The sequence below is a fragment of the Neoarius graeffei genome, chromosome 11 (assembly GCF_027579695.1).
Source record: "Neoarius graeffei isolate fNeoGra1 chromosome 11, fNeoGra1.pri, whole genome shotgun sequence".
Lineage (NCBI taxonomy): Eukaryota > Metazoa > Chordata > Actinopteri > Siluriformes > Ariidae > Neoarius > Neoarius graeffei.
Window position 1 is genome coordinate 48,547,787 of NC_083579.1, and position 23,973 is coordinate 48,571,759.

The window sequence follows — 23,973 nt, forward strand, 5'->3', positions numbered from 1 at the left end:
ATCGAATTGTGTAGCGTTGTGTATTTTGCGTCAGTAAATTGCTGCATTGTCTTGTGACAGGGATACCAATAATGAGATGTGCATCGCAGTTACAAATACATATTTATTCCTTTCTGTGACACCACATGCCATGCGCCAGAAACAACACCATGACATTTATTATGGTGTGACTCTGCTGGGTGTCTGGTGGACAGCAGTGAACCAGTGCTTTCATGTTACATCATTATTATATAGTTACAATCTAATATCAAACTTGATATAGCAAACAGTTATCTGGTTACATCTTTCACATCCACGCGTGTTGGCACTCAGGAGCGCACAGTCGCAGAGTGCAAAATGCATGCCATTAGGACTAATTAGAATGCACCTGTTCCTGATTGGAGCACAATCACAGCACATACATATAAGGACTCTCAGTAACACAGACTTTGCAAAAGCCTTGTATTTTGTATCTCTTTTCTGGTTTTGACTGTTTGTGTTTTTGTGTTACCTCTGATATCCTGTCTGTGCCTCACTCAACCACTGCCTGTTTTTCGACTTTGCCTTTGTCTAGGTTTTGGATCTGTTTGCTAGCATGCTTATAATAAAACTCTTCCTGCACTTACATCCGTCTATTGCCCTTAGATGACACAAACTGTCAACTGTCCAAAAGCTAGCGGACTAATAAAACTGTTTTAACTAGTTTTATATGAATGTGTTGTGAATATTTTCCATAAAATGTATTAGTAAATAATCTCATGGTATTTTTTTAAAAGCAAATTAAAAATAAGCACTTGATAAAAACCCATCTGTCTTACATAAATAAAGATACAAATTTCATTATCTGGTGGTCAAGTTTTTATGAGATACGTTGCCTTGCACTTACAGTTGGGTTCCCTGTGGTGGTACATGTTCGGTATACGTACATATGGATTTCATACGGACAAAGCCATCAAAAATCAGGTCAAAGCATTTATCTTAAGTATGGCCCTCTGCTCCATGTGTGCAAAGCATGTATGAGGAGCTCCTCTAAAAAAAAGTGGACACCAAATGGAACGGTTACAAACTTGCCTGGAAGATGACCCAAGTTTATTTTGCCCCCATATACAGTGAGGAATATGGTAAGAGAGGCAAAAAATAGTTGATGTTGGTTAATTACAAGAACAAATAAAATCTTAGGGTTTCCAAGTCACCAAAACCACCATCAGACACCACCTCCATGCCAACAGATTATTTGGAAGGTACGCTAGAAATAAGCCTTTTCTATTAGTTAAACACAAATGCGAGCGCCTGAAGTTTGTAAAATGTTCCTACAAGTTTGACTGGAACCATATTCTATGGTCTGATGTAACAGAAATGGAGCGTTTTGGAAACAAACACTCAAGGTGGGTTTGGTGTAAAAAGAAGGATGACTATAATGAAAAGAACCTGATCCCAACTTTAAAATATCGTGGAAGTTCTGTGATGTCTTGAGGCTGTTTTTCCTCCAAAGACCCTGGAAACCTTGTTAGGGTACTTGGCATCATGGACTCCATGAAATACCAGGACATTTAAAATCAAAATCTGGCTGCCTCTGCCAGGAAACTAAAACTGGGTCGTCACTAGAGGGTTTTAAATATCATTTGGCATTAAAAATAAACATCACAGGACTACTGCACTCTTGAAGGAAACATTCTGTTTCTGTTCTTCCTACATATATGTAACAGTTGCTATTTAATAGATGGAAACAGTGTTTTGGCACTTGAATCATTTCACTAGCTCCTTCAACTACTTTCTCCTTAAATTGGATTCTAACTTAGTTGTGAAGTCAACACAATAGTTATAATACACATATTTACAAAATGCATACAAGTAGTTGGTTACAATACTCACTTGTATAATGCCTGGATGCGACTAAATAATATTTTTGTCTTTCACAATAGTCACCATGTCAGATTAGGCAATCATAGTGCCATAAATTCTTGCCGTGTCTTGATCTGGAGACTGGCAACACTATGAGTTTGACCCCAACCAATCATCATTCACACCCTTGCGTGTTGTCAGGGAGGAGGGTTAAGAAATTATCAGTCAGGGCTATCAAGGAACATGATGTAGGATTTTTCAAACTAGGTGAGAAAATACAAAAAAATTGGACATGCTAGACTTTTTGTCAGGGTGTCTTGGGGTTTCCCAGAAGCCACATTGCTGTTCTTCAATTCTGTCACACTACCAGGCCCATTAATCTTTCCCGACATTCATATTCTGGCCTAACACTGGAAATTTGTCCGTCACGACAAAATCGTGTCAGGCTATTGCCGCTTTTCCACTACAAACGCGGCTGAGCCGTACCGTGCTGAGTCGAGCTGAGTCGGGCTGAGCGGGGCTGTTGGAGTTGCATTTCGACTACAACCGCGCTGAACCGTGCTGGCTGGGAGTGGGTGGACACATTGGGTGGAGTTAGCGAAAGTGGGTGGACGTCACGTGATGTCGTTAAGCAGCGCAAACAGTGACATCAGTGACAGTGGCGGAACAAGTCAGAGCCGGGCCGGGGGCGGGGCAAATGACCGGGCCCTTTATTAAAGCTTATCATAACATCATTTTAGGCTACAAAATGTCCGCAACTGCGGTGTTTACCAATTTCAACACTACCGGGTGCAACTATGTTATTTAGTACATCAAGTCCTTCAAACGAACATGTAACTCAGAAACAAAAAACATTAGGATACTGTACATGGCTCATAATAAAACATCAATAGCCTATACTGCGCACATTATTTGAAGGGCATACGAATGAGCGCTCAGAGGTTGCAACGGTGACAGGAAGAGTCAGAAATAAAAGGAGGGCGGTGCAAACCTCACTGAATGCACTGTGTTTACCAATTTCAACACTACGGGGTGCAACTATGTTATTTTGTACATTAAGTCCTTCAAACGAACATGTAACTCAGAAACAAAAAAACATTAGGCGACATACTGTACATGGCTCATAATAAAACATCAACAGCCTACTGCGCGCATTATTTGAAGGGCATACGACGAGCCTTGCGCTCCGCGAACTCGTCCACGATGCTCTGTATGTCACTGATTCAGTGATCTTTTAAGCGGTAGTCTCACGACCCGAATAGTAAACAATAAACATGGAGGACATGGAGTCGTTAGTGTTGCTGGTCTTGGTGCTGTGGCTTGTTGTCACCGACAACGCCAACAGATACTGGCAAGAGCGTATAGATGAGGCGAGGCGCATAAGGCTTCAGAAATTCTCGTAATTCGTAATTCTTCTTCTTCCGGGTTTACGGTGTTTACAGATCCCAGCGCGCTCGCGGGGCGTGTGTGGGCATGTGAGGACACTCCTCCTCACCAATCAGTGCACAGGGGAGTGTCTGCTCACGCCCCCAGCCTCACTCGGCACGGTTTGGCTCGCTTCAGCCCCACTCCAAAACGGTGCGAGTTTTAGGGGCTAAGCAGGGCTGAAGCGAGCTGAGTCGTGCTGGTTTTTGGTAGTCGAAACGCGAGCCGTGTCGGGCTGAAGTGAGCTGAAAAAGGGTAGTGGAAAAGGGCCATAAGTTAGTGTAGTCTGATCCTAGGATAAGAAATTATACTCAAACAACAACAACAACAACAACAACAAAATCACCCATCTGTAGTCTGCAAAGGAGACTTTAATCATGTTATATCATGACTAATAGTTACATAACATATCAACTAATTATACACAAACACTCAAACATAATTTTCTATAAAGATAACAAATATTTTTTCAAAAGTTTTTTACACGTTAAGTTTAGGGAAGAAAAAAAATGCCATAATAAAAAAACATTCAAAATCTGAACATTTAAGTCATGCTTGGCCAGTCACTGAAAGACTTCCAGTAGAATGGGAGGGGAATATCCACATCTACCTTTTTGCTGGTTACTTTTATGTATGGCTGTGTATGCTGTGAAGCTTTTTTTGAATATTCAATAATACTTTCAATGTTAGCTCTAAGGTGCTTCTCTAAGACTGAAATGAATTCATTAATCTCTGAGTTAAGGTTCTCCATGGAGATCTCATTGTAGACCTCCTGGACCATCAATTGTGCTTTGTGTTTATACTCAGCTGCATTTATTTTTGCCATATTAATCTGCCATGCAAGTTCCTGCATTACTGGTATATTGTTGGCCTCAGTGTAAATTCCCTTCAGACGAGTAGAAAGCTCATCTAGTTTCTCTGCCTTTAAAGAGGCAATAAACTCTCCTGTCCTCTGGATGCAAAGTTTTACAAAGTCACTGATATTTTGCAGCAGTTTCTCTAACTTCAAACCTTCCCACTTCTTCAATGCTTGAATAATCTGATCCTGTGTGGACTTCACAGCAGACTTTAGATTCCTCAAAATATCTTTACCATTAACAACTACATTCGTAGTGGGAAGGCTGAAATGAATTTCACTAACAAAGCTTTCAATGGTGTCACATATCATCTCCATAAGGCTGGTAAATCTACTTGCAGCTCTCTTAACCGCCACTGAAACAGACCGTCTCATCTTGTAGTACAACTCTTGACCAGTGAGCTTCTCTTCCAACCCTGGCACGTGAAACTTAGTCTCACTCAGAAACTTCATTACAGCATCCAATAGGATCCTGAAATTGGACTCATAACGATGAAGTAGTTCTTTGACATTTTCAGAAACCCAGGAAATCACATCCTGTAAGTTTATTTCTGGCATGCTCTTCATTGTTCTCTTCATCACTGCTTGACTCTGCAGGCTCAGGTGCTCAATTGAGTTCTGAATTGCATCAAATGCCCTGGGGATGTTACTGTAAGCTCTTTTAACACTGTTTGTTATGGCATTCTTAAACTTTAAAGCAGCACGATTAAGGTCAATGCCAAAATGAGCTTTGTGATATTTGTTGACGAAATCATAAAGAGCCCGTGTCATATCAGGCAGCCTGACTTTAATCTCATTCACCATGTCAAAGAACCCATTAAGTTGCCAGCTAATTTGAAGGTTCATCCTTTCAGAGTTCTTAATAGTAACCTTGAAACTCAGCAGGTCAGTGTCCTTGTCAGGGGATGACTGCATGAACAAAGAAAGAAGATTATTTTAATCACAACAATCTGAACACTTACAAGTTTCCCTGATTTAATATTTTACCTTAAGGTTTTATATTATACATTTCTTATTGGTCATGTAACCCTGATTACATCAAATCAAAATAGTAGACCAATCCTAAACAATAACATTGTGCAAACTAAACAACTTTCTTACCAAGGATCTGGTGAAGAGTTTTGCATAGTACTGAGATGGTGACCTCCTTGTTAACTGAAATCCAACAAAGCCAGCTGGGTAGGATACTGAAGACGTTATACCATTATTGTGGGAGGCATAGCGGAATTTCACATCAGCAAAAGTTTGGCTTGTTACATCAATGTCCAGTGTGTGTCTTGGAGGTCTGTGAAATAAAATCAGCATTTGATCATTTGGACTTTTGCCTATGTTTTTTATACTGATTTTGATCATTTTCTGAAGCAAGCCACAACACAGATTTAATAATACATTTCAATGGAAATAATAATTATGCACAATTACCTTGAGGCAGAAGGCTCTTGACGTTTAATTCTGCATGGAAAAATTAAGCATAGAATAAGAAATAAAATGTAACAGTATTTGACTCACTTTCCACCAATAATGAAAACAACATTCATAGCAAGTAATAATCACTTTTTGTCAAATTTTGAACAACATATTTTTTTTAATAGGAAACAATATCTAATATTTTTATATTGTGTTCAAAATTAAATTTAGTAACAAATTAAAGACTGGGAGATTAAAAAGTCTCCTTAAATATATTTCCCAATTGTTAGGGGATCTTGAGAAAGATTAAAAGAATTAGCAACAGGAAGTATGGTACAGTAGTTCATAAAAGAGTTGACAAATTAATATGATAAGCATGCTACATTTTCCACATACAGTACACACATTATTACCTCAGATTCTGATGGAGATCATGCTTCCAGTTCACCTTTACATCATTGTGGGAGAAGGTGCATTTTCCATCCAGACTCATATATCCATTATCCAATAAGACACTGGCAACAGCTTAATAAAGAATGTGTAGAATAGGATTTAGTATGGTTAGCATAGTACGTATTTGAAAATTGGCTTGTTCACTGAATATACCAAAACATGCTGTTTAAATCAAAGAATCATTACCTTCCAGATCATATCCTAGGAATGTCATGGTGGATATGCATGAGGACTTCAGTGTGTATACAAAGCCTGGTTCCTTGTTCTCTACTTTTGCAGTCCATGTATTGGTGTAAATTGGAGAGGAAACTTTCACAGAAGTGAAGAGGGCACCAAAAGATGGAATAAATACACTGACAGGTAAGTGAAGTGATATCTCTGGGATCTCAATTTTCTGTTCTGGGATTGTTATAGTTGGCATCTCAAAATTACATATTGCTTTAATGGGGTCATCCAGGCTGACTGTGTGCTCACCAATGGTGAAAGATTTAGGAAGGGTAAATGATGAGATTGTGACTTCATATTGAGGTAACTTCAAAAGCAGGAAAGACATTTTGTCCCTTATGTATTTTGTGTTGATTTCAAAGCTGGGGATTTTGACCTTTGGCAGTCCTGGCAAAGCTATATCAAAAGTATCCATACTAATAGAATCTGGGATTTTCAGGTTTTGTAGAGCTAAGGTAAAGGATGGCACCCTAAGTGTTGTAAGAGGCACATTAAAAGATGGAACAGTGATGACAGGTGGAATAGAAACAGAATCAAGCATGTCAACATTTTCAAGTTGCGGATCTATTTCCCTTATAATCTGTGGAATCTTCTTCATCCAGTTGGGTACTGTTAGTGTGGTTTTTGGAATATTAAAAATTACTCCATTTTCAAATACTTTTGCAGGCAGTGAAAACAGAGTCCCATCCATACTCTTGGTATATACCAAATGAGTAGCAACATTAAGGGACTGTAATTGGTCTGGGCTGGTGGTCTCATCAAACTTCATCACATCCCATAGAGTTTTCTGATAGACAGGCAGTTTAATAGACTTCAAAAATGCAAGATGACCTTCAAAGGATTCTGCAATCTCCATGCGTATCTCAGATTCATCGTTGGACAGTATCATATCACTGGAATGTTTAATTGATGCTAGTTGTTCCGTGCTACTCCAAACTAACTTCTGTTTACCTGAGATGACAGCTAGATCCACATTCTCCATTATATTTGCAAGACCAATATTAGATGGCTGTGATATATCAATATTTAGTCTAGCAGACAGGGTTGTCAGTGGAACAAATTCAATAGTTCCCTTTGCAGAGTGCTTTCCACTGGTTGAAAAAGAAGCAATATTTACCTCATTATTACTTGTATAATTCACTGTGGCATAAATGCGTTGAAGAGAAGCCTCAAGTTCAAGGTTTTCAGTCATATCCAGATTCCAGATTTTAGCCTTCTTGTAATCAACATCAGATGTTAAAGCTGTTTTTACAGTGAAATGTAGACCATTCGTATTTAGGTATAGTACTGCATTGTTGTTTAAAGATTCTGAAAAACGTCCATTCTCCATTATTGTTCCATCTGTCTTTCCCCTCAAAGAACTCTCCACAGAGAAATAGGATGAGAGTGCCTCAAGCACAAGCTCATGTTGCATTTTTCCTTTCACTTCACTTTTTAATGTTGGGAGAGTGGAAGTGTATTCAACCTTAATATTTGAGGCAAGATTAGGCTTGGTCTTGGTATTCCCTTGAAGTTGCTGATTTAATTCCATTGTAAAAACAGGCAGGCTGATTTTGAAAACATTTGCTAGGGAAGCCTCTAGAATCCTCTTGGTGAGACTGACACTGCTGTCATGAGTATATACTGCATTTTTGTGCTCCAATGACAGAGTTGTAGCCATTTTTAGACACTGCTTCCTAGTGATGCTGGTTGTACCATCAAGTTTGCCCTTAAGAAATTCAAACACAGAGGAGGAAGATGCTCCCAGTTTGATCACAATGTCAGACTGGTTGTAGAGGCCACCATTAGAATTCACAGAAATCACTGGTGACTTGAATGAAAAGTCATAGGTCACATTTCCTAGAGCAGGTATCATGATGTTGTTTTGAATATCTGGCAATGTGAATGTAGGTAGTGTTAGCTCCCTGAGGGTTTCAGGCACATGCAAAATTGGCAGTTCTAGAGATGGTAGTACAAGAGTATAGGAGGGAACTGAAAAACCCATCATAGGAACTTTGAAACTAGGTGTGCTAACCTCTTTGGGGATAAAATAGCTGACTGCAGGCAATTCAGCTCTAAAGGCTGATACTTCAATATTTAACAGAGGTACAGTGTATCCAGGGACAGTGAAATACTTTGGGGGCTGTTTGGATGTGTCAGTCTTGAATTTTTCAAATTGAATTCTGGCTTGGTTATAAGAATTTGTTAAGGCATCAAAAATTTTGTCCCGTCCAAGTTCAAAGTGTACTCTTAAAATTTTAGCATTTTCATTAATAGATTTGTAGATGGGTCCAAGATCTAGGTTAAAAGTGTGTTTGTCTATGTTTTTTTGATACTGGAGCTGAAAATTCATGTCAAATGATTGATGAGGTGTGGTCAGTAGGTCTTTCAGGCCAAAGTCCTCCCACAAAGAAAAGTCTTTGATCATGGGAGTTTTAGTGTCAAACCATAGTAGTGTCATCTCTGGAATAGTTAGTGGGACAGTCAAAAAATCAAGATTAGCCTCACCATCCATTGATGCATAGATTCCTGCATCATATTTATAGTTATTTAAAGTGAAGTTGTGGTTATATTTGTACTGGTTAAATCGAGTTTGACCCAACCAACATACATGCTGTTTTTCAGAATTCAAAGTCATCTTATAATCTTGCTGGACATCAATCTTTCCAGTTAGTTTAAGGGGCAAGACTATTTTAGAGTTTCCTTTATTTTTGCAGTCAAGAGTGAGCCCAAATGGCTGGGCTAGAAATTCACAAGAATTTGACAGAGTTCCACTGACTCTTCCAGTCAGTTCTGCATTATGCGAGGCCATTAGTTCAATTCTGAGACCCTCCATTTGGGCTTTCCCTGTCAGTCTCATTACACTTGTCTTCAAGAAGGGAGTCTCTGTCTCAGCATTGACATGAAGAATAATATGGCTCAGGATGACAGATTCAGCATTGACTGACTGTTTTGCTTTCAGGACTTGGCTGTTTGTCTCACCATCAAAGGTTAACTTTGCAGTACCTCCATTGACACTAAATTCCAGATTGCTCTTGTGGATGCCTTCATCAGCATAGTCCTTGACTGACCATTTTCCATTTCCCACATTTCTGCAAGTCACAGAGATGACTCCAGATTCAAATCGAGCCTCAGCCTTTTTTGTAATTGTGGCCTGACTTGAGATTTTCATCGAGGGGATGTTGAGGTCATGGTTGTAGGTTGTGTCCATCTTCACAGATATTCCATTCTTTAGAACAACTCCTACATTATTTGTTAAATCAGCATTGTATATTTGAGTTGTAGCCTTAGCATCTGTCTTTGCTGTTGCCTCAGCTGAAGGGCCACTGAAAATAAGTGAACCTTCATGATTGATACTAAAAGCCATGTGGTTGGCTGTTATGGTCTCACTAATCACCATTTTCTTCATGTTAGGGGCTTCAATTTGAAGCATTGCATCTAAAGAGTAACCAAGAACTTCTAGAGTTGATGTTACCTTTGAAGTCAGAGTAACTTTGAACTGTGGCTCCGATCTTGTAGCTGTTGTATTCTTAATTGCTGCCACTGTCATTATTGTGTAGTGTGGGGAATTTAATCGGAATTCTCCATACAGCTTTCCAAAAGCAGGTACACATGGTTCTAGTGAAATTGGAGGCAGCTTAACTTCAGGAATAGGCAACATGGTAATCTCAAAATTCTCCAGATTTAATTTGGGTATATGTATTTCTGAGAACTTGAACTCTACAAGTCTGATCTCTGGGAAAGTAAAGTCAGGCAGATAATACCAATAAAGTGCCCTTAAGTCACCAAATGTGGCCTCAGGATCCAGCTCTGGAATTTCAAAATCTTTGATTTGGTCAATGAATTCAATTATCTTCTGTTTAATTTCCTCAAAATTAATGGAGACAGATGGAACATGGATAAAATCCAGAACTGTGAATTCAGGTATTGTTATCACAGATGGAATGTTAATATCTTGAAGCCTAGGGAGATTTATGTCAAAAGCAGGAATGTGAAATGTAGTGAATGGAATGGTAAAATCCAGTATTTCAATCTGTGCCGTTTTGAGAGACCTGAGAACTTCTTCCACAGCTTGTTGAATTTGAGTAAGAAAGTCTTGCTCACCTGATACCTTCTGTATAATCTCAATCAATTTATGCAATTGTAATGAGATGTAGGCAAGCATATTGTTGTAGGATTCACTGGCTCTTTCCAGGTAAACAAGGATTTCATCTCTTATGTCCATGTCTTGGATTCTCTGTCTTATATCTTCAAGGTTGTCCTGGATCTTCAGTTTGATATCCTTGTAAGCTGTTCTGTCTATTACATCCTTTAGTATCCTATAAACCTCAGCTACCTTAGTGTTTTTCAATTGCTCTAAATACTTAACAGTAGAGGCATACATCTTTCTTATAAAGTCATTGGATGCCTCTATTTTCTGTGGGATTTCATGGATTATTATTTGTTCATTGATGTAATTGATTATTTTGCTGATACTCTCATTGGCTTCATTGACAAATTCATTGTAATCAAAATTCTTGAGATTCCTAATAATAGTTTCAGTATAATTATTTAAATCATCAATTTTTCGCTTAATGTCAACTAATTTTAGTTCAGTCACAATAACATGAAGTAGTTCAAAGAGCTTGTCTGAAAAGTATTCAAATGGAATAGACTTTAAATTCTCTACCACTGCCTCAACAGTCTTGTGGATTTTGTACTGCTCAATAAGAATGATTGCCTGTTGTATGAAGATTTCCATCTTCCTTTCAATTTCATATCTTCGAAACAGCTTACTTATTTTTGAGAAAACATAATTGGTCTTTTCCACAAATTCATATTCATCAATCCAACTGACAATGACATCATTTATGGACTCAATCATATTTTCAATGTCTTCAGCTGGGATGTGATCAGACAGCTGATTCGCATACTGCTCCAGATCAAATGAGCTTATATAGTTTATCACTTCCTGAACAAACTTTGTAATGTCAAAGGCCTCTATTGCTTGCTTCAGTTTGCTCAATTTTGTTTGGAGTTTTGCTCTAATATCATATTTGGCATCAAGCTTTCTCAACCAAGTCATGCTGCTGTCCTGCAACTTCTGCAGATCAATCTGTCTAATTACATCTTCAACGGTATTGATGACTTTAAGGATTGTACTCGTAATGCTGTATCTTTCATCAAAGCTTTTGAGGTCATTGCCAATTTTTTCCAAAATTTTTGTCAATGATCCACTTTCAATAAAACCTTTTACTTGGGCCTGAATGTCTTTTATTTTGATAGCAAAATCAATTAAGGCTTTTTCGGAAGCAATCTTAAGCTTCTCCATAGATAAATCTACATCATCCAAGGTAATAACATAGTCTCGTGCTAAAGAAATCATCTTATCCTTGGCCATGTTTAATTTGTTCTGTAGATCAAGCTCCTCCATGAAGTAACGACTATTGTGTGGAATTTTTTCCAAGTTCTCTCTGAATTGCCTTGCCAAATCATTGATATCCAAACCATTGAGGTACTCCTGAAGAGACTCAAGAATATTCACGATTGAGGTTTTCATTCTCTCAAAGGCAACAGGAAGGCTCTCAATGAAGGATAAATCAATGATGTGACAGTTGCTGTTTTTATCATACTTAAGAAAACCAGAGATGCTGAATTCCTGGGTGTCCAAAGAATTGTCACTTGATTCTCCAAGCAAGAGATCTGTGTGGAGCACACTAGAGAGCTGAACCCCCATATCTGTTTCTTTGTTGTAAATACTGACATTTTGATTGTATGCATGGTTATTTAACTTAGACTTGAAGCGCCACAAAATGGACTGCTCATTGGGTATCAACAAGCCATTAAATTTGTTTTCAATGTGACTTTCTGCCGAATTCCCATTTGGTAATGCATGTATGGCTGAGGCTCTCCAATCAAGGGACTTAGCTATTGCAAAAGGTTCTCCTTTCAAGAGGAACTTGCTATAGAGTTGCCCAGTGTGCGTACCATACCAATTCACTGAACCATCAACATTCAAAATGCCATCAACAGTAAGGCTAAATGGCACTGCCATTGTACGGATGACATTTTCAAGGCGCAAAGCTCTGGAATTTAAATGGGTCTCGCTTTTAAAAACAGAGGATAATCCAGCAAATTCCAGTTCAATGTTCTGGCTGATCTTGGATTCCAGAACTTCTCCAGTTGCGTCACATTTTATTGAACCACTCAAGTCAGAAAAATTGATTTCATAAGTGGTCTTAATGGTATCCTCCTTATATTTGCCAGTAATGCTTCCAGTTGCCTCTAACTTAAAAGGCTCCAACTTCAGAGATCCGTCATTGCTGAAGGTGATGTCAAAAATCTCGACTTTACTGTTTGAGAGCACAGAGGTAACAAAAGGCCTCATGTTCACCTTGATATTATGGCCATATGACACACCATCACAGATGAAACTATCTGTTTTGGAATGGAACACTAGGGTCCATAGAGTTACAGTTAGGGTATGAGTGCTTTCGGTCTTCATTTTCTGTAATGTGCTTGTCATAGTGTTGGAGACAGTTAGGCCCTGCGCATTCAGAGCCAAATTCATTGTGTTTCTTGCATCACCCTCAAAAGCATTGCCTTTAAAAATGCTGTTTAACTTAACTTCAGTCTTAGAGATTTTGCCTTTTACATTGAACTCAACTGAATTGTCCTGACCTAACGCTTTAGTCAAAAGAGACATGAAGGCACCATCAGTTCCATCAATACCAGCATTTAAGACATTCTCAAATGTCATTGAGTTACACTGAAGTGTTGTTGTACAGTTTGTGGCCAAGCCATTCACTCCCAAAGTAAGTGTACCTTTGTGTGTTCCATGGCTATTTTCAAAGTTTAGGGAACCATCCAAGTTCACTTCAAGTCCTTTGTCATTCAGAGATCCCATGAGGACAGAGTATGCTCGATTTGCTGCATCATCAGCATGGGTCTCAAGTTTGAAGCTGGCTTTTTCCTTTGTCAAATGTAGGCCAGTCTGAAAGCGAAGTTCTTTGTTCATTGCTGCAACACTAGCATCTGACTTCAAAGTCAATTGGCCATCTTTGTACTTCACTTCAGCTATATGCTTCAGAGCATCCTGTTTTGCGCTTGTTTTGGACACAATAGATAACTCTTTATTGCGATATTCGCCCTTGGTCACAGTTTGACCCTGGATGACTGAAGAGTCAAATTTCAAGACAGATTCTCCTGTTCCTTCTGCACTGAGGAGATTAATGGTGTAGGATTGGGTATATGTGGTGTTGGCATACAGGGATCCTATTTTGAAGACTCCATCAATATTTCCATCTGCAGTGATCTCATAACCTGTGGTATAACACTGAGTAGAATAATACAGGGAGGTTTCTAGTCCAAATGGGCTTGTGACTTGAAGCTTGTAAATTTGACTGGCATTGTCAAACCCAGTCATGCTTTCAAAGACACGAAAGCTAGCATCAAGGAAACTGTGTTTCAAGGAGCCAGTCACAAGGTACTTAAAGGTGTCATCAAAAGTGCCAGAAACCAGAGCTGTACCTTGATGAAGAAAAAAAAGGAACGTTTTAATAGACATTCTTATTGTTTTAAGTTATAAACAGCAAATGAATATATTCATTATTCAGCTGGGAAAGGCTGATAATATCTGTTTATTTTAATTGATAAAGAATAGCCACTGTTATAAACACTACTAACTGAGTATTAAGTACATTTTTAAATATTTTTCAGGTGAGAACTTCTAACTTATTATAATACCTTCAATTTTATATGAAAGAGGTGTCACAGGACTGGTGGCCATAACTTTGTATTTAGCAATGTAGCTGGGAACATCATCAGTGTAATTTCCTCCTTGGAGTGAGCCTTCCCAGTCATAGAAGTTGCTCTTCATTTTAGCAGAAGCCTCTCCCATGCCAATCATGGGTAATGAGAAGTCCAAGTTCTGAGGGATTGTGAAGGAGGGGATTCTGTACACATTTTCAGGCACATATAACCCAAGCCAGGGCACATCAATAGTGGGGAGTCTGAACCCAGAGGGAATGTTTAACTCTGCAGAGGATTTACCACCAAAAGGAAGAGGCAGTGAGAAGAATACTTTGCCCTTGTTGAACTGGTACCGGAACAGTGCATCACTAAAACAAACAAATCAACAAGACAGAAATACTTTAAAATAAAGCTGAAGAGAGTTAATATTAGTTACAGTACCAGTCAAAAATTGGTACACACCTACTCACTCATAGGTTTTTCTGTATTTTGACTATTTTCTACACTGTAGAATAATATTGATGACATCAAAACTATGACACAGCATATGGAACATCTCATCTCATTATCCCTAGCCACTTTATCCTGTTCTACAGGGTCGCAGGCAAGCTGGAGCCTATCCCAGCTGACTATGGGCGAGAGGCAGGGTACACCCTGGACAAGTCGCCAGGTCATCACAGGGCTGACACATAGACACAGACAACCATTCACACTCACATTCACACCTACGGTCAATTTGGAGTCACCAGTTAACCTAACCTGCATGTCTTTGGACTGTGAGGGAAACCGGAGCACCCAGAGGAAACGGGGAGAACATGCAAACTCTGCACAGAAAGGCCCTCGCCGGCCACGGGGCTCGAACCCGGACCTTCTTGCTGTGAGGCAACAGCACTAACCACTACACCACCGTGCCGCTCCATATGGAACATATATGGAACATATATGGAATTATGTGGTAAATAAAATAGCGTTAAAAAACAAAATATGCTTCATACTCTAGATTCTTCAAAGTAGCCACCGTTTCTCTTGGTGATGCTTTACACATTATTGGCATTATCTTAACCAGCTTTATGAGGTAGTCACCTGGAATGCTTTTCAATTAACAGGCGTGCCTTGTCAAAAGTTAATTAGTCCGATTTCTTGCCTTCTTAACTATGTTTGAGATCAAACAGTAAATAACAAATAATAAAAATACAATAAATAGCCCTATTCCACAATTGTAGTAATCCATATTGTGCCAAGAACTGCTCAACTAAGTAAAGAGAAACGACATCCATCATTACTTTAAGACATGAAGTGTCTTTTAATAAATAAAAATAAAGGAAAACCATTGAATTAGAAGGTATGTCCAAACTTTTGACATGTACTGTATATTCCAATCACTAATAAATGTAAATATACCATTACAGTGGTGGTTCTAGCTTTTATGGTGCCCTGGGTGAACCACACCTTTAGTCCCCCCACTGCATGCCTGTATACTTTAGCTGCATATCTTATGCATGTTTCCCCTCTGATTTTATGAATTACATTAGTCATGCACAAAGTTAGAGGTTATAGATTCCCACACTCCCCCTATCTCAGGCTTCCAGTGGGGAGAAGACAGCTGAGGTCAACCTACTCCTGCCCCCCTTTCCCATCTTGTTCTTCTGAGTGGGAGACCAGGAAGTAATCTGCCTTGCTTCCAAACTAGAATCAGGGCACCACTCCGACAGGTTAATTGACCCTAGTGACATGATATCACTGACATCATGTGCAAATGAGCAATAGAAAACCAAGTGTGCAAATGTCACTGTGCTGATTTATTTATTTTTTTTGTGTGTGTGCAGGCGCCCCATGTCAAAATGCCTCCCTGGGTGGCTGCCCATGTCACCCATATCAATATGCTACTGTACCAGTATTTGGGATTTGTCTGAATTTTTGTGACATTTGTGGCATAACATGGTGAATGACTCACGAATTGAAATACAGTCTCTCTGGCATAGAGGGCAGAGTGAATTCTGGGATATATTTCTTGCTCCTTAGATTCCTCAAATATGGAATGTATCGTCCAAATTTGTCAAGCCAAATGTTACCTGCCTGAAGATACAGGAAAAAAAGCTCAGATCTTAAAAGATCTAAAAAGTCCAAATATATAGAATTACATAACAGTAATATATCAACAATATATTACTTTTTCTTCCTTCTGTAAAACATTTTTTCACATGAAATCACAATCAAGATTTCTCAATAAAACGATTAAGCATTTCAACAGTCAAAAAAATGCAAGAAAAAGAATCACACTTGCCTTGGCTATAAAATTGATGAATTCTTAATTTCCTAAGTCTAATCAGATCATTATATCTTAAAATAAATTAGATAAATTTTTAAAACACCTACCTCTATACTTTTTGAAACAATATGTCGAAGTTTCATATCAGTTTTGGCCACCTTTTCATCAAGGATGCCATTGATTAACATTTGTAGCTGGTTACTGTAGTTTTCAATGTCTGGGATGAGTTTTGTAACCTCAGAATTCAAATCTGACTTAATCTCCAGCTCAATCTTGTTCTCATCTGCGAAACAATGCATCATGCACAATGCATTAAAAAAATACATCCTGCAATTCTCATGATTTAAATAGAAAAACAATATACCATATCTAAGAATTGCTTTCTGCAATGAAGAAGCCATTGGGATGTTAAAAGCTGTTTGAAGTTGTAAAACAAGGCCATTCATTTTCCTTAGACTGGCAGTGGCAGAAGCATCCAGCTGTAGAGCAGGGACAGACATCTCTAGTTCTAGCATTCCATCTTTCATAGACTCCAGTCTGCTTGTAGACAGACAAATTCACATCCCTTAAAGTGTGACTCTGACTCATAGTAACAATTCTGTTAAGTACCGTGGATATAAAAAGTGTGCACACCCTGTTAAAATGATAGGTTTTTCTGATGTTAAAAAAAAGAGATCATGATAAATAATTTCAAAACCTTTCCCACCTTTAATGTGACCTATAACCTGTACAATTAAAAAACAAACAAATCTGTTATGGGGAAAAACATTTTTTTTTTTAAAAGCGTACAATAAGCTGGTTGCATAAGCGTGCACACCCTTAAACTAATACTTTGTTGAAGCACCTTTTGATTTAATTACAACATTCAGTCGTTTTAGGTCGGAGTCTATCAGCCTGCCACATCTAGACTCGGCAATATTTGCCCACTCTTCCTTGCAAAAGTGCTCCAAATCTGTCAGATTGCGAGGGCATGTCTTGTGCACAGCCCTCTTCAGGTCACCCCACAGATTTTCAATTGGATTTAGGTCTGGGCTCTGGCTGGGCTATTCCAAAACTTTTTTGGGGTCATTTTCATGCTGAAAGATGAAATTCCTCTTTATCTGCAGCTTTCTAGCAGACACCTGAAGGTTTTGGGCCAAAATTGACTGGTATTTAGAACTGTTCATAATTCCTTCCACCTTGACTAAAGCCCCTGTTCCATCTGAAGAAAAACAACCCCAAAACATGATGCTGCCACCACCATGCTTCACTGTGGATATGGTGTTCTTTTGGTGATGTGCAGTGTTGTTTTCGCGCCAAACATGCCTTTTGGAATTGTGGCCTAAAAGTTCAACCTTGGTTTCATCAGACCATAACACATTTTCCCACATGCTTTTGGGAGAGTTGATGTATTTTTTTTTTTTTTTGCAAAATTTAGCCGGGCCTGGATATTTTTCTTTGACCCTATCTCATGGCCCAGACATATGGAGAATATGGGAGATTGTTGTCACATGTAGTACACAACCAGTACTTGCCAGAAATTCCTGCAGCTCCTTCAGTGTTGCTGTCGGCCTCTTGGCAGCCTCCCTGATCAGTTTTCGTCTTGTCTTTTCATCAATTTTGGAGGAACGTCCAGTTCTCAGTAATGTCACTGTTGTCCCATATTTTCTCCACTTCTTGATGACTGTCTTCACTGTGCTCCATGGTATATCTATGTAATGTCGTGGAAATGTTTTTGTACCCTTCTTCTGACTGATACCTTTCAACAGTGAGATCCCTTTGATGCTTTGTAAGCTCTCCGTGAACCTTGGCTTTTGCTGGAGGATGCAACTGAGTAAATATCTGAACTTTATTTGCGGTTAATCAAAGGCATTTTAATTGATGGCAGGTGTGAACCCCAAAAAGACTGAATGCTGTAATTAAATCAAAAGGTGCTTCAACAAAGTATTAGTTTAAGGGTGTGCATGCTTATGCAACCAGCTTATTGTACTTTTTTTATGTTTTTCCCCCTAACAGATTTGTTTGTTTTTCAATTGAATTGTACAGACTAGAGGTCACATTAAAGGTGGGAAAAGTTTTGAAATTATTTATCGTGGCCTAATTATTTTTACATCAGAAAAACCTATCATTTTAATGGGGTGTGTACACTTTTTATATCCATTGTACCTATTAGAATAGAATTATTTGTGGAATTATTAGTATCTAGTGGTCATATTTAATCAAAGCATTGACTGACCATATAATAATCAGACATAAAGAAGCAAAATTCATTGTAATATATATGATATATGGCAACAAAGTAGAATTTAGACCTGTACCTGGCACGTCCAACCAAGGACAGCTGGAGATTCTTCCTGTTGCTTACATCAATTGTAATACCATGCATCTTTTCCTCTTTTCCAGTGCTATCCATGACTGCCAGCTTAATACCAGTCTCAACATCAATGTCTGGTATTTGAAGCTCACTAGTTAAGATTTTCTTGTTACGGTTATATTTCAAAGTGGCAGTAGCAGCTGTAGGTGTGGTGCCTAAAGCAGGAAGAGGAATTGTATTTAAGTGTTAGTTTAGTATACAAATAATATTGATTATTAATCACTTCCCTGATGTTTCAAGATATTCTAATTCATAACATGTCCAATGAAAATCATGAAGAGTTTAATAATTAGCTGATGATCCCAGTGAGCACTTGCAAATATGAGTAAAACATCTATGATGGCTTACCCTCAGCCTTAAGAGTAACAGCCAGTGAGTCAACCTTATGGCGACCTTCTTTGTCTTCATTCAGAACTTCATAAGAAACAGTTGCAGTGTATTCTGATACATCCCCAGTGGGCTGAAGTTCCAATGCAAACCTGAGAGGAAATGGTTAATTCAGAGAAACTTATTAGAAGGCCAGTGGTTTCCCCACATAGGTGGCACTTGGTGAAATTAAAGGCAGACTGCCTTTCAGATTTTTCAAGTGTAGGTCATTGTGGCAGCGGGGGCGTGGTCAAGCGCCGGTCTGTGACAGGAGGGCGGAGTCAGGGAAGGTAAGTGGCAGAATCACTACACCTGACGGCAATTAACCTGTGTTTGTGTGTGTCTTCCCAGTGACCGCGCCCTATTTAAGGAGGGAGAGTGAGAGCGGAAGGGAGCTTCCCCCAGAGGAGACTACAGTGTGTGTGTCTCTGTCTCTCTGATTGTGTATTGAATTGTCAGACTGAAAAGTGCGGCAATAAAGCCTCCTGTTCCCCCTGATCCACCCACATGCAGGGAACATTTACAGTCATAAAAAGAATTTTCCCTGACATCCAGTTATTTTTGTTTAGTGGACTGAAAGCTATTGAATTCGAATCACAGACTTCCAATTTTATTAGTTTTTTTTTTCATAGAACAATTAATGAATTTAAGGCCACATGGCCCTAAATTCGCTGCTATTTTTTCGCTGCATCACATGGTGGGCTTTCCCCGTTCGTGCAAGGCATTGTGGGATACAAATTTGAAATAGGAGAGAAAAATGGAGGATGTGAGTACGTGAATGAAATGTGAAAGACCGACTACAGTAATGGGAAGCAAGAAGAAAAGATGTTATGCTGCAAAGGAACGGAAACGCAGGACCAAACTAATAAATATCAGCGGTCAGCGAGCACCTCGGTGTGATCAGCTGTTTGTTTAGCAACAGAATGATGAAGGGTATCTGTCAGTGCATGGTCAAGGTAAACCTGTAGATGGCAGTAATGCAACACTGGATACCAGCTGTTGTAAAACCCAAAAGAAAAAGAAGAAGGTAAACCTGCGCATGCGCACACGGACTTCCTCTGTTTGCTTGACTGTGCGAAGCGAGTGATTTCATGCACATTATTTGCTAGATAATTCCCTCAAATTAAATAACTTCCCAGCCACAGAATGCCCTGATATTTTGTGAGATATTACAGAAATAAACATATATCACAATGACCAAATTTCAGAGGCAACTAAATTTCACCGATTTTATGAAATTGAAAGGCCATTTTGCTTTAATATTATAGTATATTTTGTGATATTTTGTTGTATTGATTAACCCTTTCCAAAAAGTATCCTGTTTCTAATTTGACACAAACATGAACAAATATTAACAATGATTTTAATCATAGACAGAGCATGTGTTACTGTGCAGAACTGCAGCTTCCAGATTATGCTCAAAACACTTTAATGTTGTCATGCATTTTCACCGTCAGAATGCAACCAGGAACTCAAAATTTAATTATCACTGATTTGGGGTGGTACTTTGAATTCTCTTTCAGCTGCCATGGATAAATGTCCGGTAGACGAGCAATTACTGCTATCAACACACTGCTCATAAATCTTGCAGCTTTTAGTCTTGCATGAGAACCATATTTTAAAGAAACAACAAACTTGTATGTGATGTTTTATCAAGATGACATAATTGTTATGAGGCCTGTATGAATTCACTATATATATATATATATATATATATATATATATATATATATATATATACACACACACACACACACACACACACACAGGTGCTTAAAAGTTTGTGAACCCTTTAGAATTTTCCATATTTCTGCATAAATATAATCTAAAACATCATCAGATTTTCACACAAGTCCTAAAAGTAGATAAAGAGAACCCAGTTAAACAAATGAGACAAAAATTTTATACTTGGTCATTTATTTATTGAGGAAAATGATCCAGTATTACATATCTGTGAGTGGCAAAAGTATGTGAACACCTAGGATTAGCAGTTAATTTGAAGGTGAAATTAGAATCAGGTGTTTTCAATCAGTGGGATGACAATCAGGTGTGAGTGGGCACCCTGTTTTATTTAAAGAACAGGGATCTATCAAAGTCATAACACGTTTGTGGAAGTGTATCATGGCACAAACAAAGGAGATTTCTGAAGACCTCAGAAAAAGCGTTGTTGGTACTCATCAGGCTGGAAAAGGTTACAAAACCATCTCTAAAGAGTTTGGACTCCACCAATCCACAGTCAGACAGATTGTGTACAAATGGAAGAAATTCAAGACCATTGTTACCCTCCCCAGGAGTGGTCGACCAACAAAGATCACTCCAAGAGCAAGGTGTGTAATAGTCGGCAAGGTCACAAAGGATCCCAGGGTAACTTCTAAGCAACTGAAGACCTCTCTCACATTGGCTAATGTTAATGTTCACCATCAGGAGATCACTGAACAATGGTGTGCATGGCAGGGTTGCAAGGAGAAAGCCACTGCTCTCCAAAAAGAACATTCCTGCTTATCTGCAGTTTGCTAAAGATCACATGGAAAAGCCAGAAGGCTATTGGAAAAATATTTTGTGGACGGATGAGACCAAAATAGAACTTTTTGGTTTAAATGAAAAGCATTATGTTTGGAGAAAGGAAAACACTGAATTCCAGCATAAGAACCTTAACCCATCTGTGAAACATGGTGGTGGTAGTATCATGGTTTGGGCCTGTTTTGCTGCATCTGGGCCAGGACAGCTTGCCATCATTGATGGAACAATGAATTCTGAATTATACCAGTAAATTCTAAAAGAAAATGTCAGGACATCTGTCCATGAACTGAATCACAAGAGAAGGTGGGTCATGCAGCAAGACAACGACCCTAAGCACACAAGTCGTTCTACCAAAGAATGGTTAAAGAAGAATAAAGTTAATGTTTTGGAATGGCCAAGTCAAAGTCCTGACCTTAATCCAATCGAAATGTTGTGGAAGGACTTGAAGCGAGCAGTTCATGTGAGGAAACCCACCAACATCCCAGAGTTGAAGCTGTTCTGTATGGAGGAATGGGCTAAAATTCCTCCAAGCCGGTGTGCAGGACTGATCAACAGTTACCGCAAACATTTATTTGCAGTTATTGCTGCACAAGGGGGTCACACCAGATACTGAAAGCAAAGGTTCACATACTTTTGCCATTCACAGATATGTAATATTGGATCATTTTCCTCAATAAATAAATCACCAGGTATAATATTTTTGTCTCATTTGTTTAACTGGATTCTCTTGAACTCAAGTAGATATACACAAGTAGACATACTTTTAGGACTTGTGTGAAAATCTGATGATGTTTTAGGTCATATTTATGCAGAAATATAGAAAATTCTAAAAGGTTCACAAACTTTTAAGCACATCTATCTATCTATCTATCTATCTATCTATCTATCTATCTATCTATCTATTGCAAAAATTTTAGGTGGCCTATTTTTTCATACAAACTTTGCTATAGAGTTTTATTTTATGACTTCTACATTATCAAGTCAGTACAAAAACATTTTAGAGTTCTGAACATTTGTTTTCCAGCACAAAATTAAATGTTACAGAAAAAAATATTTGTATTTGAGCAGCATATTACATAAGAGACCACTTTTCAGGTTAAAAAAAGAAAATATAATGAAGGCTACCAGGTTTTGCTGCAAAATTAAGATGCAAGTGTGACTTATGCCGCTTTTCCACTACAAACGCGGCTGAGCCGTGCCGTGCCGAGTCGTGCTGAGTCGAGCTGAGCGGGGCTGTTGGAGTTGCATTTCGACTACAACCGCGCTGAACCGTGCTGGCTGGAAGTGGGTGGACACATTGGGTGGAGTTAGCGAAAGTGGGTGGACGTCATGTGATGTCGTTAAGCAGCGCAAACAGTGACATCAGTGACAGTGGCGGAACAAGTCAGAGCCGGGCCGGGGGCGGGGCAAATGACCGGGCCCTTTATTAAAGCTTATCATAACATCATTTTAGGCTACAAAATGTCCGCAACTGCGGTGTTTACCAATTTCAACACTACCGGGTGCAACTATGTTATTTAGTACATCAAGTCCTTCAAACGAACATGTAACTCAGAAACAAAAAACATTAGGATACTGTACATGGCTCATAATAAAACATCAATAGCCTATACTGCGCACATTATTTGAAGGGCATACGAATGAGCGCTCAGAGTGGTGACAGGAAGAGTCAGAAATAAAAGGAGGGCGGTGCAAACCTCACTGAATGCACTGTGTTTACCAATTTCAACACTACGGGGTGCAACTATGTTATTTTGTACATTAAGTCCTTCAAACGAACATGTAACTCAGAAACAAAAAAACATTAGGCGACATACTGTACATGGCTCATAATAAAACATCAATAGCCTACTGCGCGCATTATTTGAAGGGCATACGGCGAGCCTTGCGCTCCGCGAACTCGTCCACGATGCTCTGTATGTCACTGATTCAGTGATCTTTTAAGCGGTAGTCTCACGACCCGAATAGTAAACAATAAACATGGAGGACATGGAGTCGTTAGTGTTGCTGGTCTTGGTGCTGTGGCTTGTTGTCACCGACAACGCCAACAGATACTGGCAAGAGCGTATAGATGAGGCGAGGCGCATAAGGCTTCAGAAATTCTTGTAATTCGTAATTATTCTTCTTCCGGGTTTGCGGTGTTTACAGATCCCAGCGTGCTCGCGGGCCGTGTGTAGGCATGTGAGGACACGCCTCCTCACCAATCAGTGCACAGGGGAGTGTCTGCTCACGCCTCCAGCCTCAGTCGGCTCGCTTTGGCTCGCTTCAGCCCCACTCCAAAACGGTGCGAGTTTTAGGGGCTAAGCAGGGCTGAAACGAGCTGAGTCGTTCTGGTTTTTGGTAGTCGAAACGCGAGCTGTGTCGGGCTGAAGTGAGCTGAAGCGAGCTGAAGTGAGCTGAAAAAGGGTAGTGGAAAAGGGCCAAAAGTGTCCAGAAGAACTATGGCTGGTTCTGCAAGATGCTCAATAAAACCTACAGCTCATTTCCTTATAGTGCACCTCACGGAGCCCCATAGGCATAGAGTGGATACATAAAGAAACCCATCGAGTTGTTTTCTGATGGTTTCGG

The 23,973-nt window shown here is 39.1% G+C and overlaps 1 protein-coding gene across 1 annotated transcript in view; it reads right to left on the reverse strand.

Moving 5' to 3' along the window:
- Positions 1-3,790: 3,790 nt before the first annotated feature.
- Positions 3,791-23,973, reverse strand: part of apoba (apolipoprotein Ba) — a 41,703-nt gene continuing 21,520 nt past the window's right edge. The window contains exons 19-29 of the mRNA XM_060933032.1: positions 18,868-18,998; positions 18,464-18,674; positions 16,531-16,703; positions 16,274-16,449; positions 15,852-15,973; positions 13,892-14,265; positions 6,149-13,675; positions 5,923-6,034; positions 5,525-5,554; positions 5,204-5,387; positions 3,791-5,011 (exon numbers count right to left, since the gene is read on the reverse strand). Of these exons, the coding sequence (XP_060789015.1) occupies positions 3,791-5,011; positions 5,204-5,387; positions 5,525-5,554; positions 5,923-6,034; positions 6,149-13,675; positions 13,892-14,265; positions 15,852-15,973; positions 16,274-16,449; positions 16,531-16,703; positions 18,464-18,674; positions 18,868-18,998 (10,261 nt within the window). The remainder of the gene's footprint in view (positions 5,012-5,203; positions 5,388-5,524; positions 5,555-5,922; positions 6,035-6,148; positions 13,676-13,891; positions 14,266-15,851; positions 15,974-16,273; positions 16,450-16,530; positions 16,704-18,463; positions 18,675-18,867; positions 18,999-23,973) is intronic.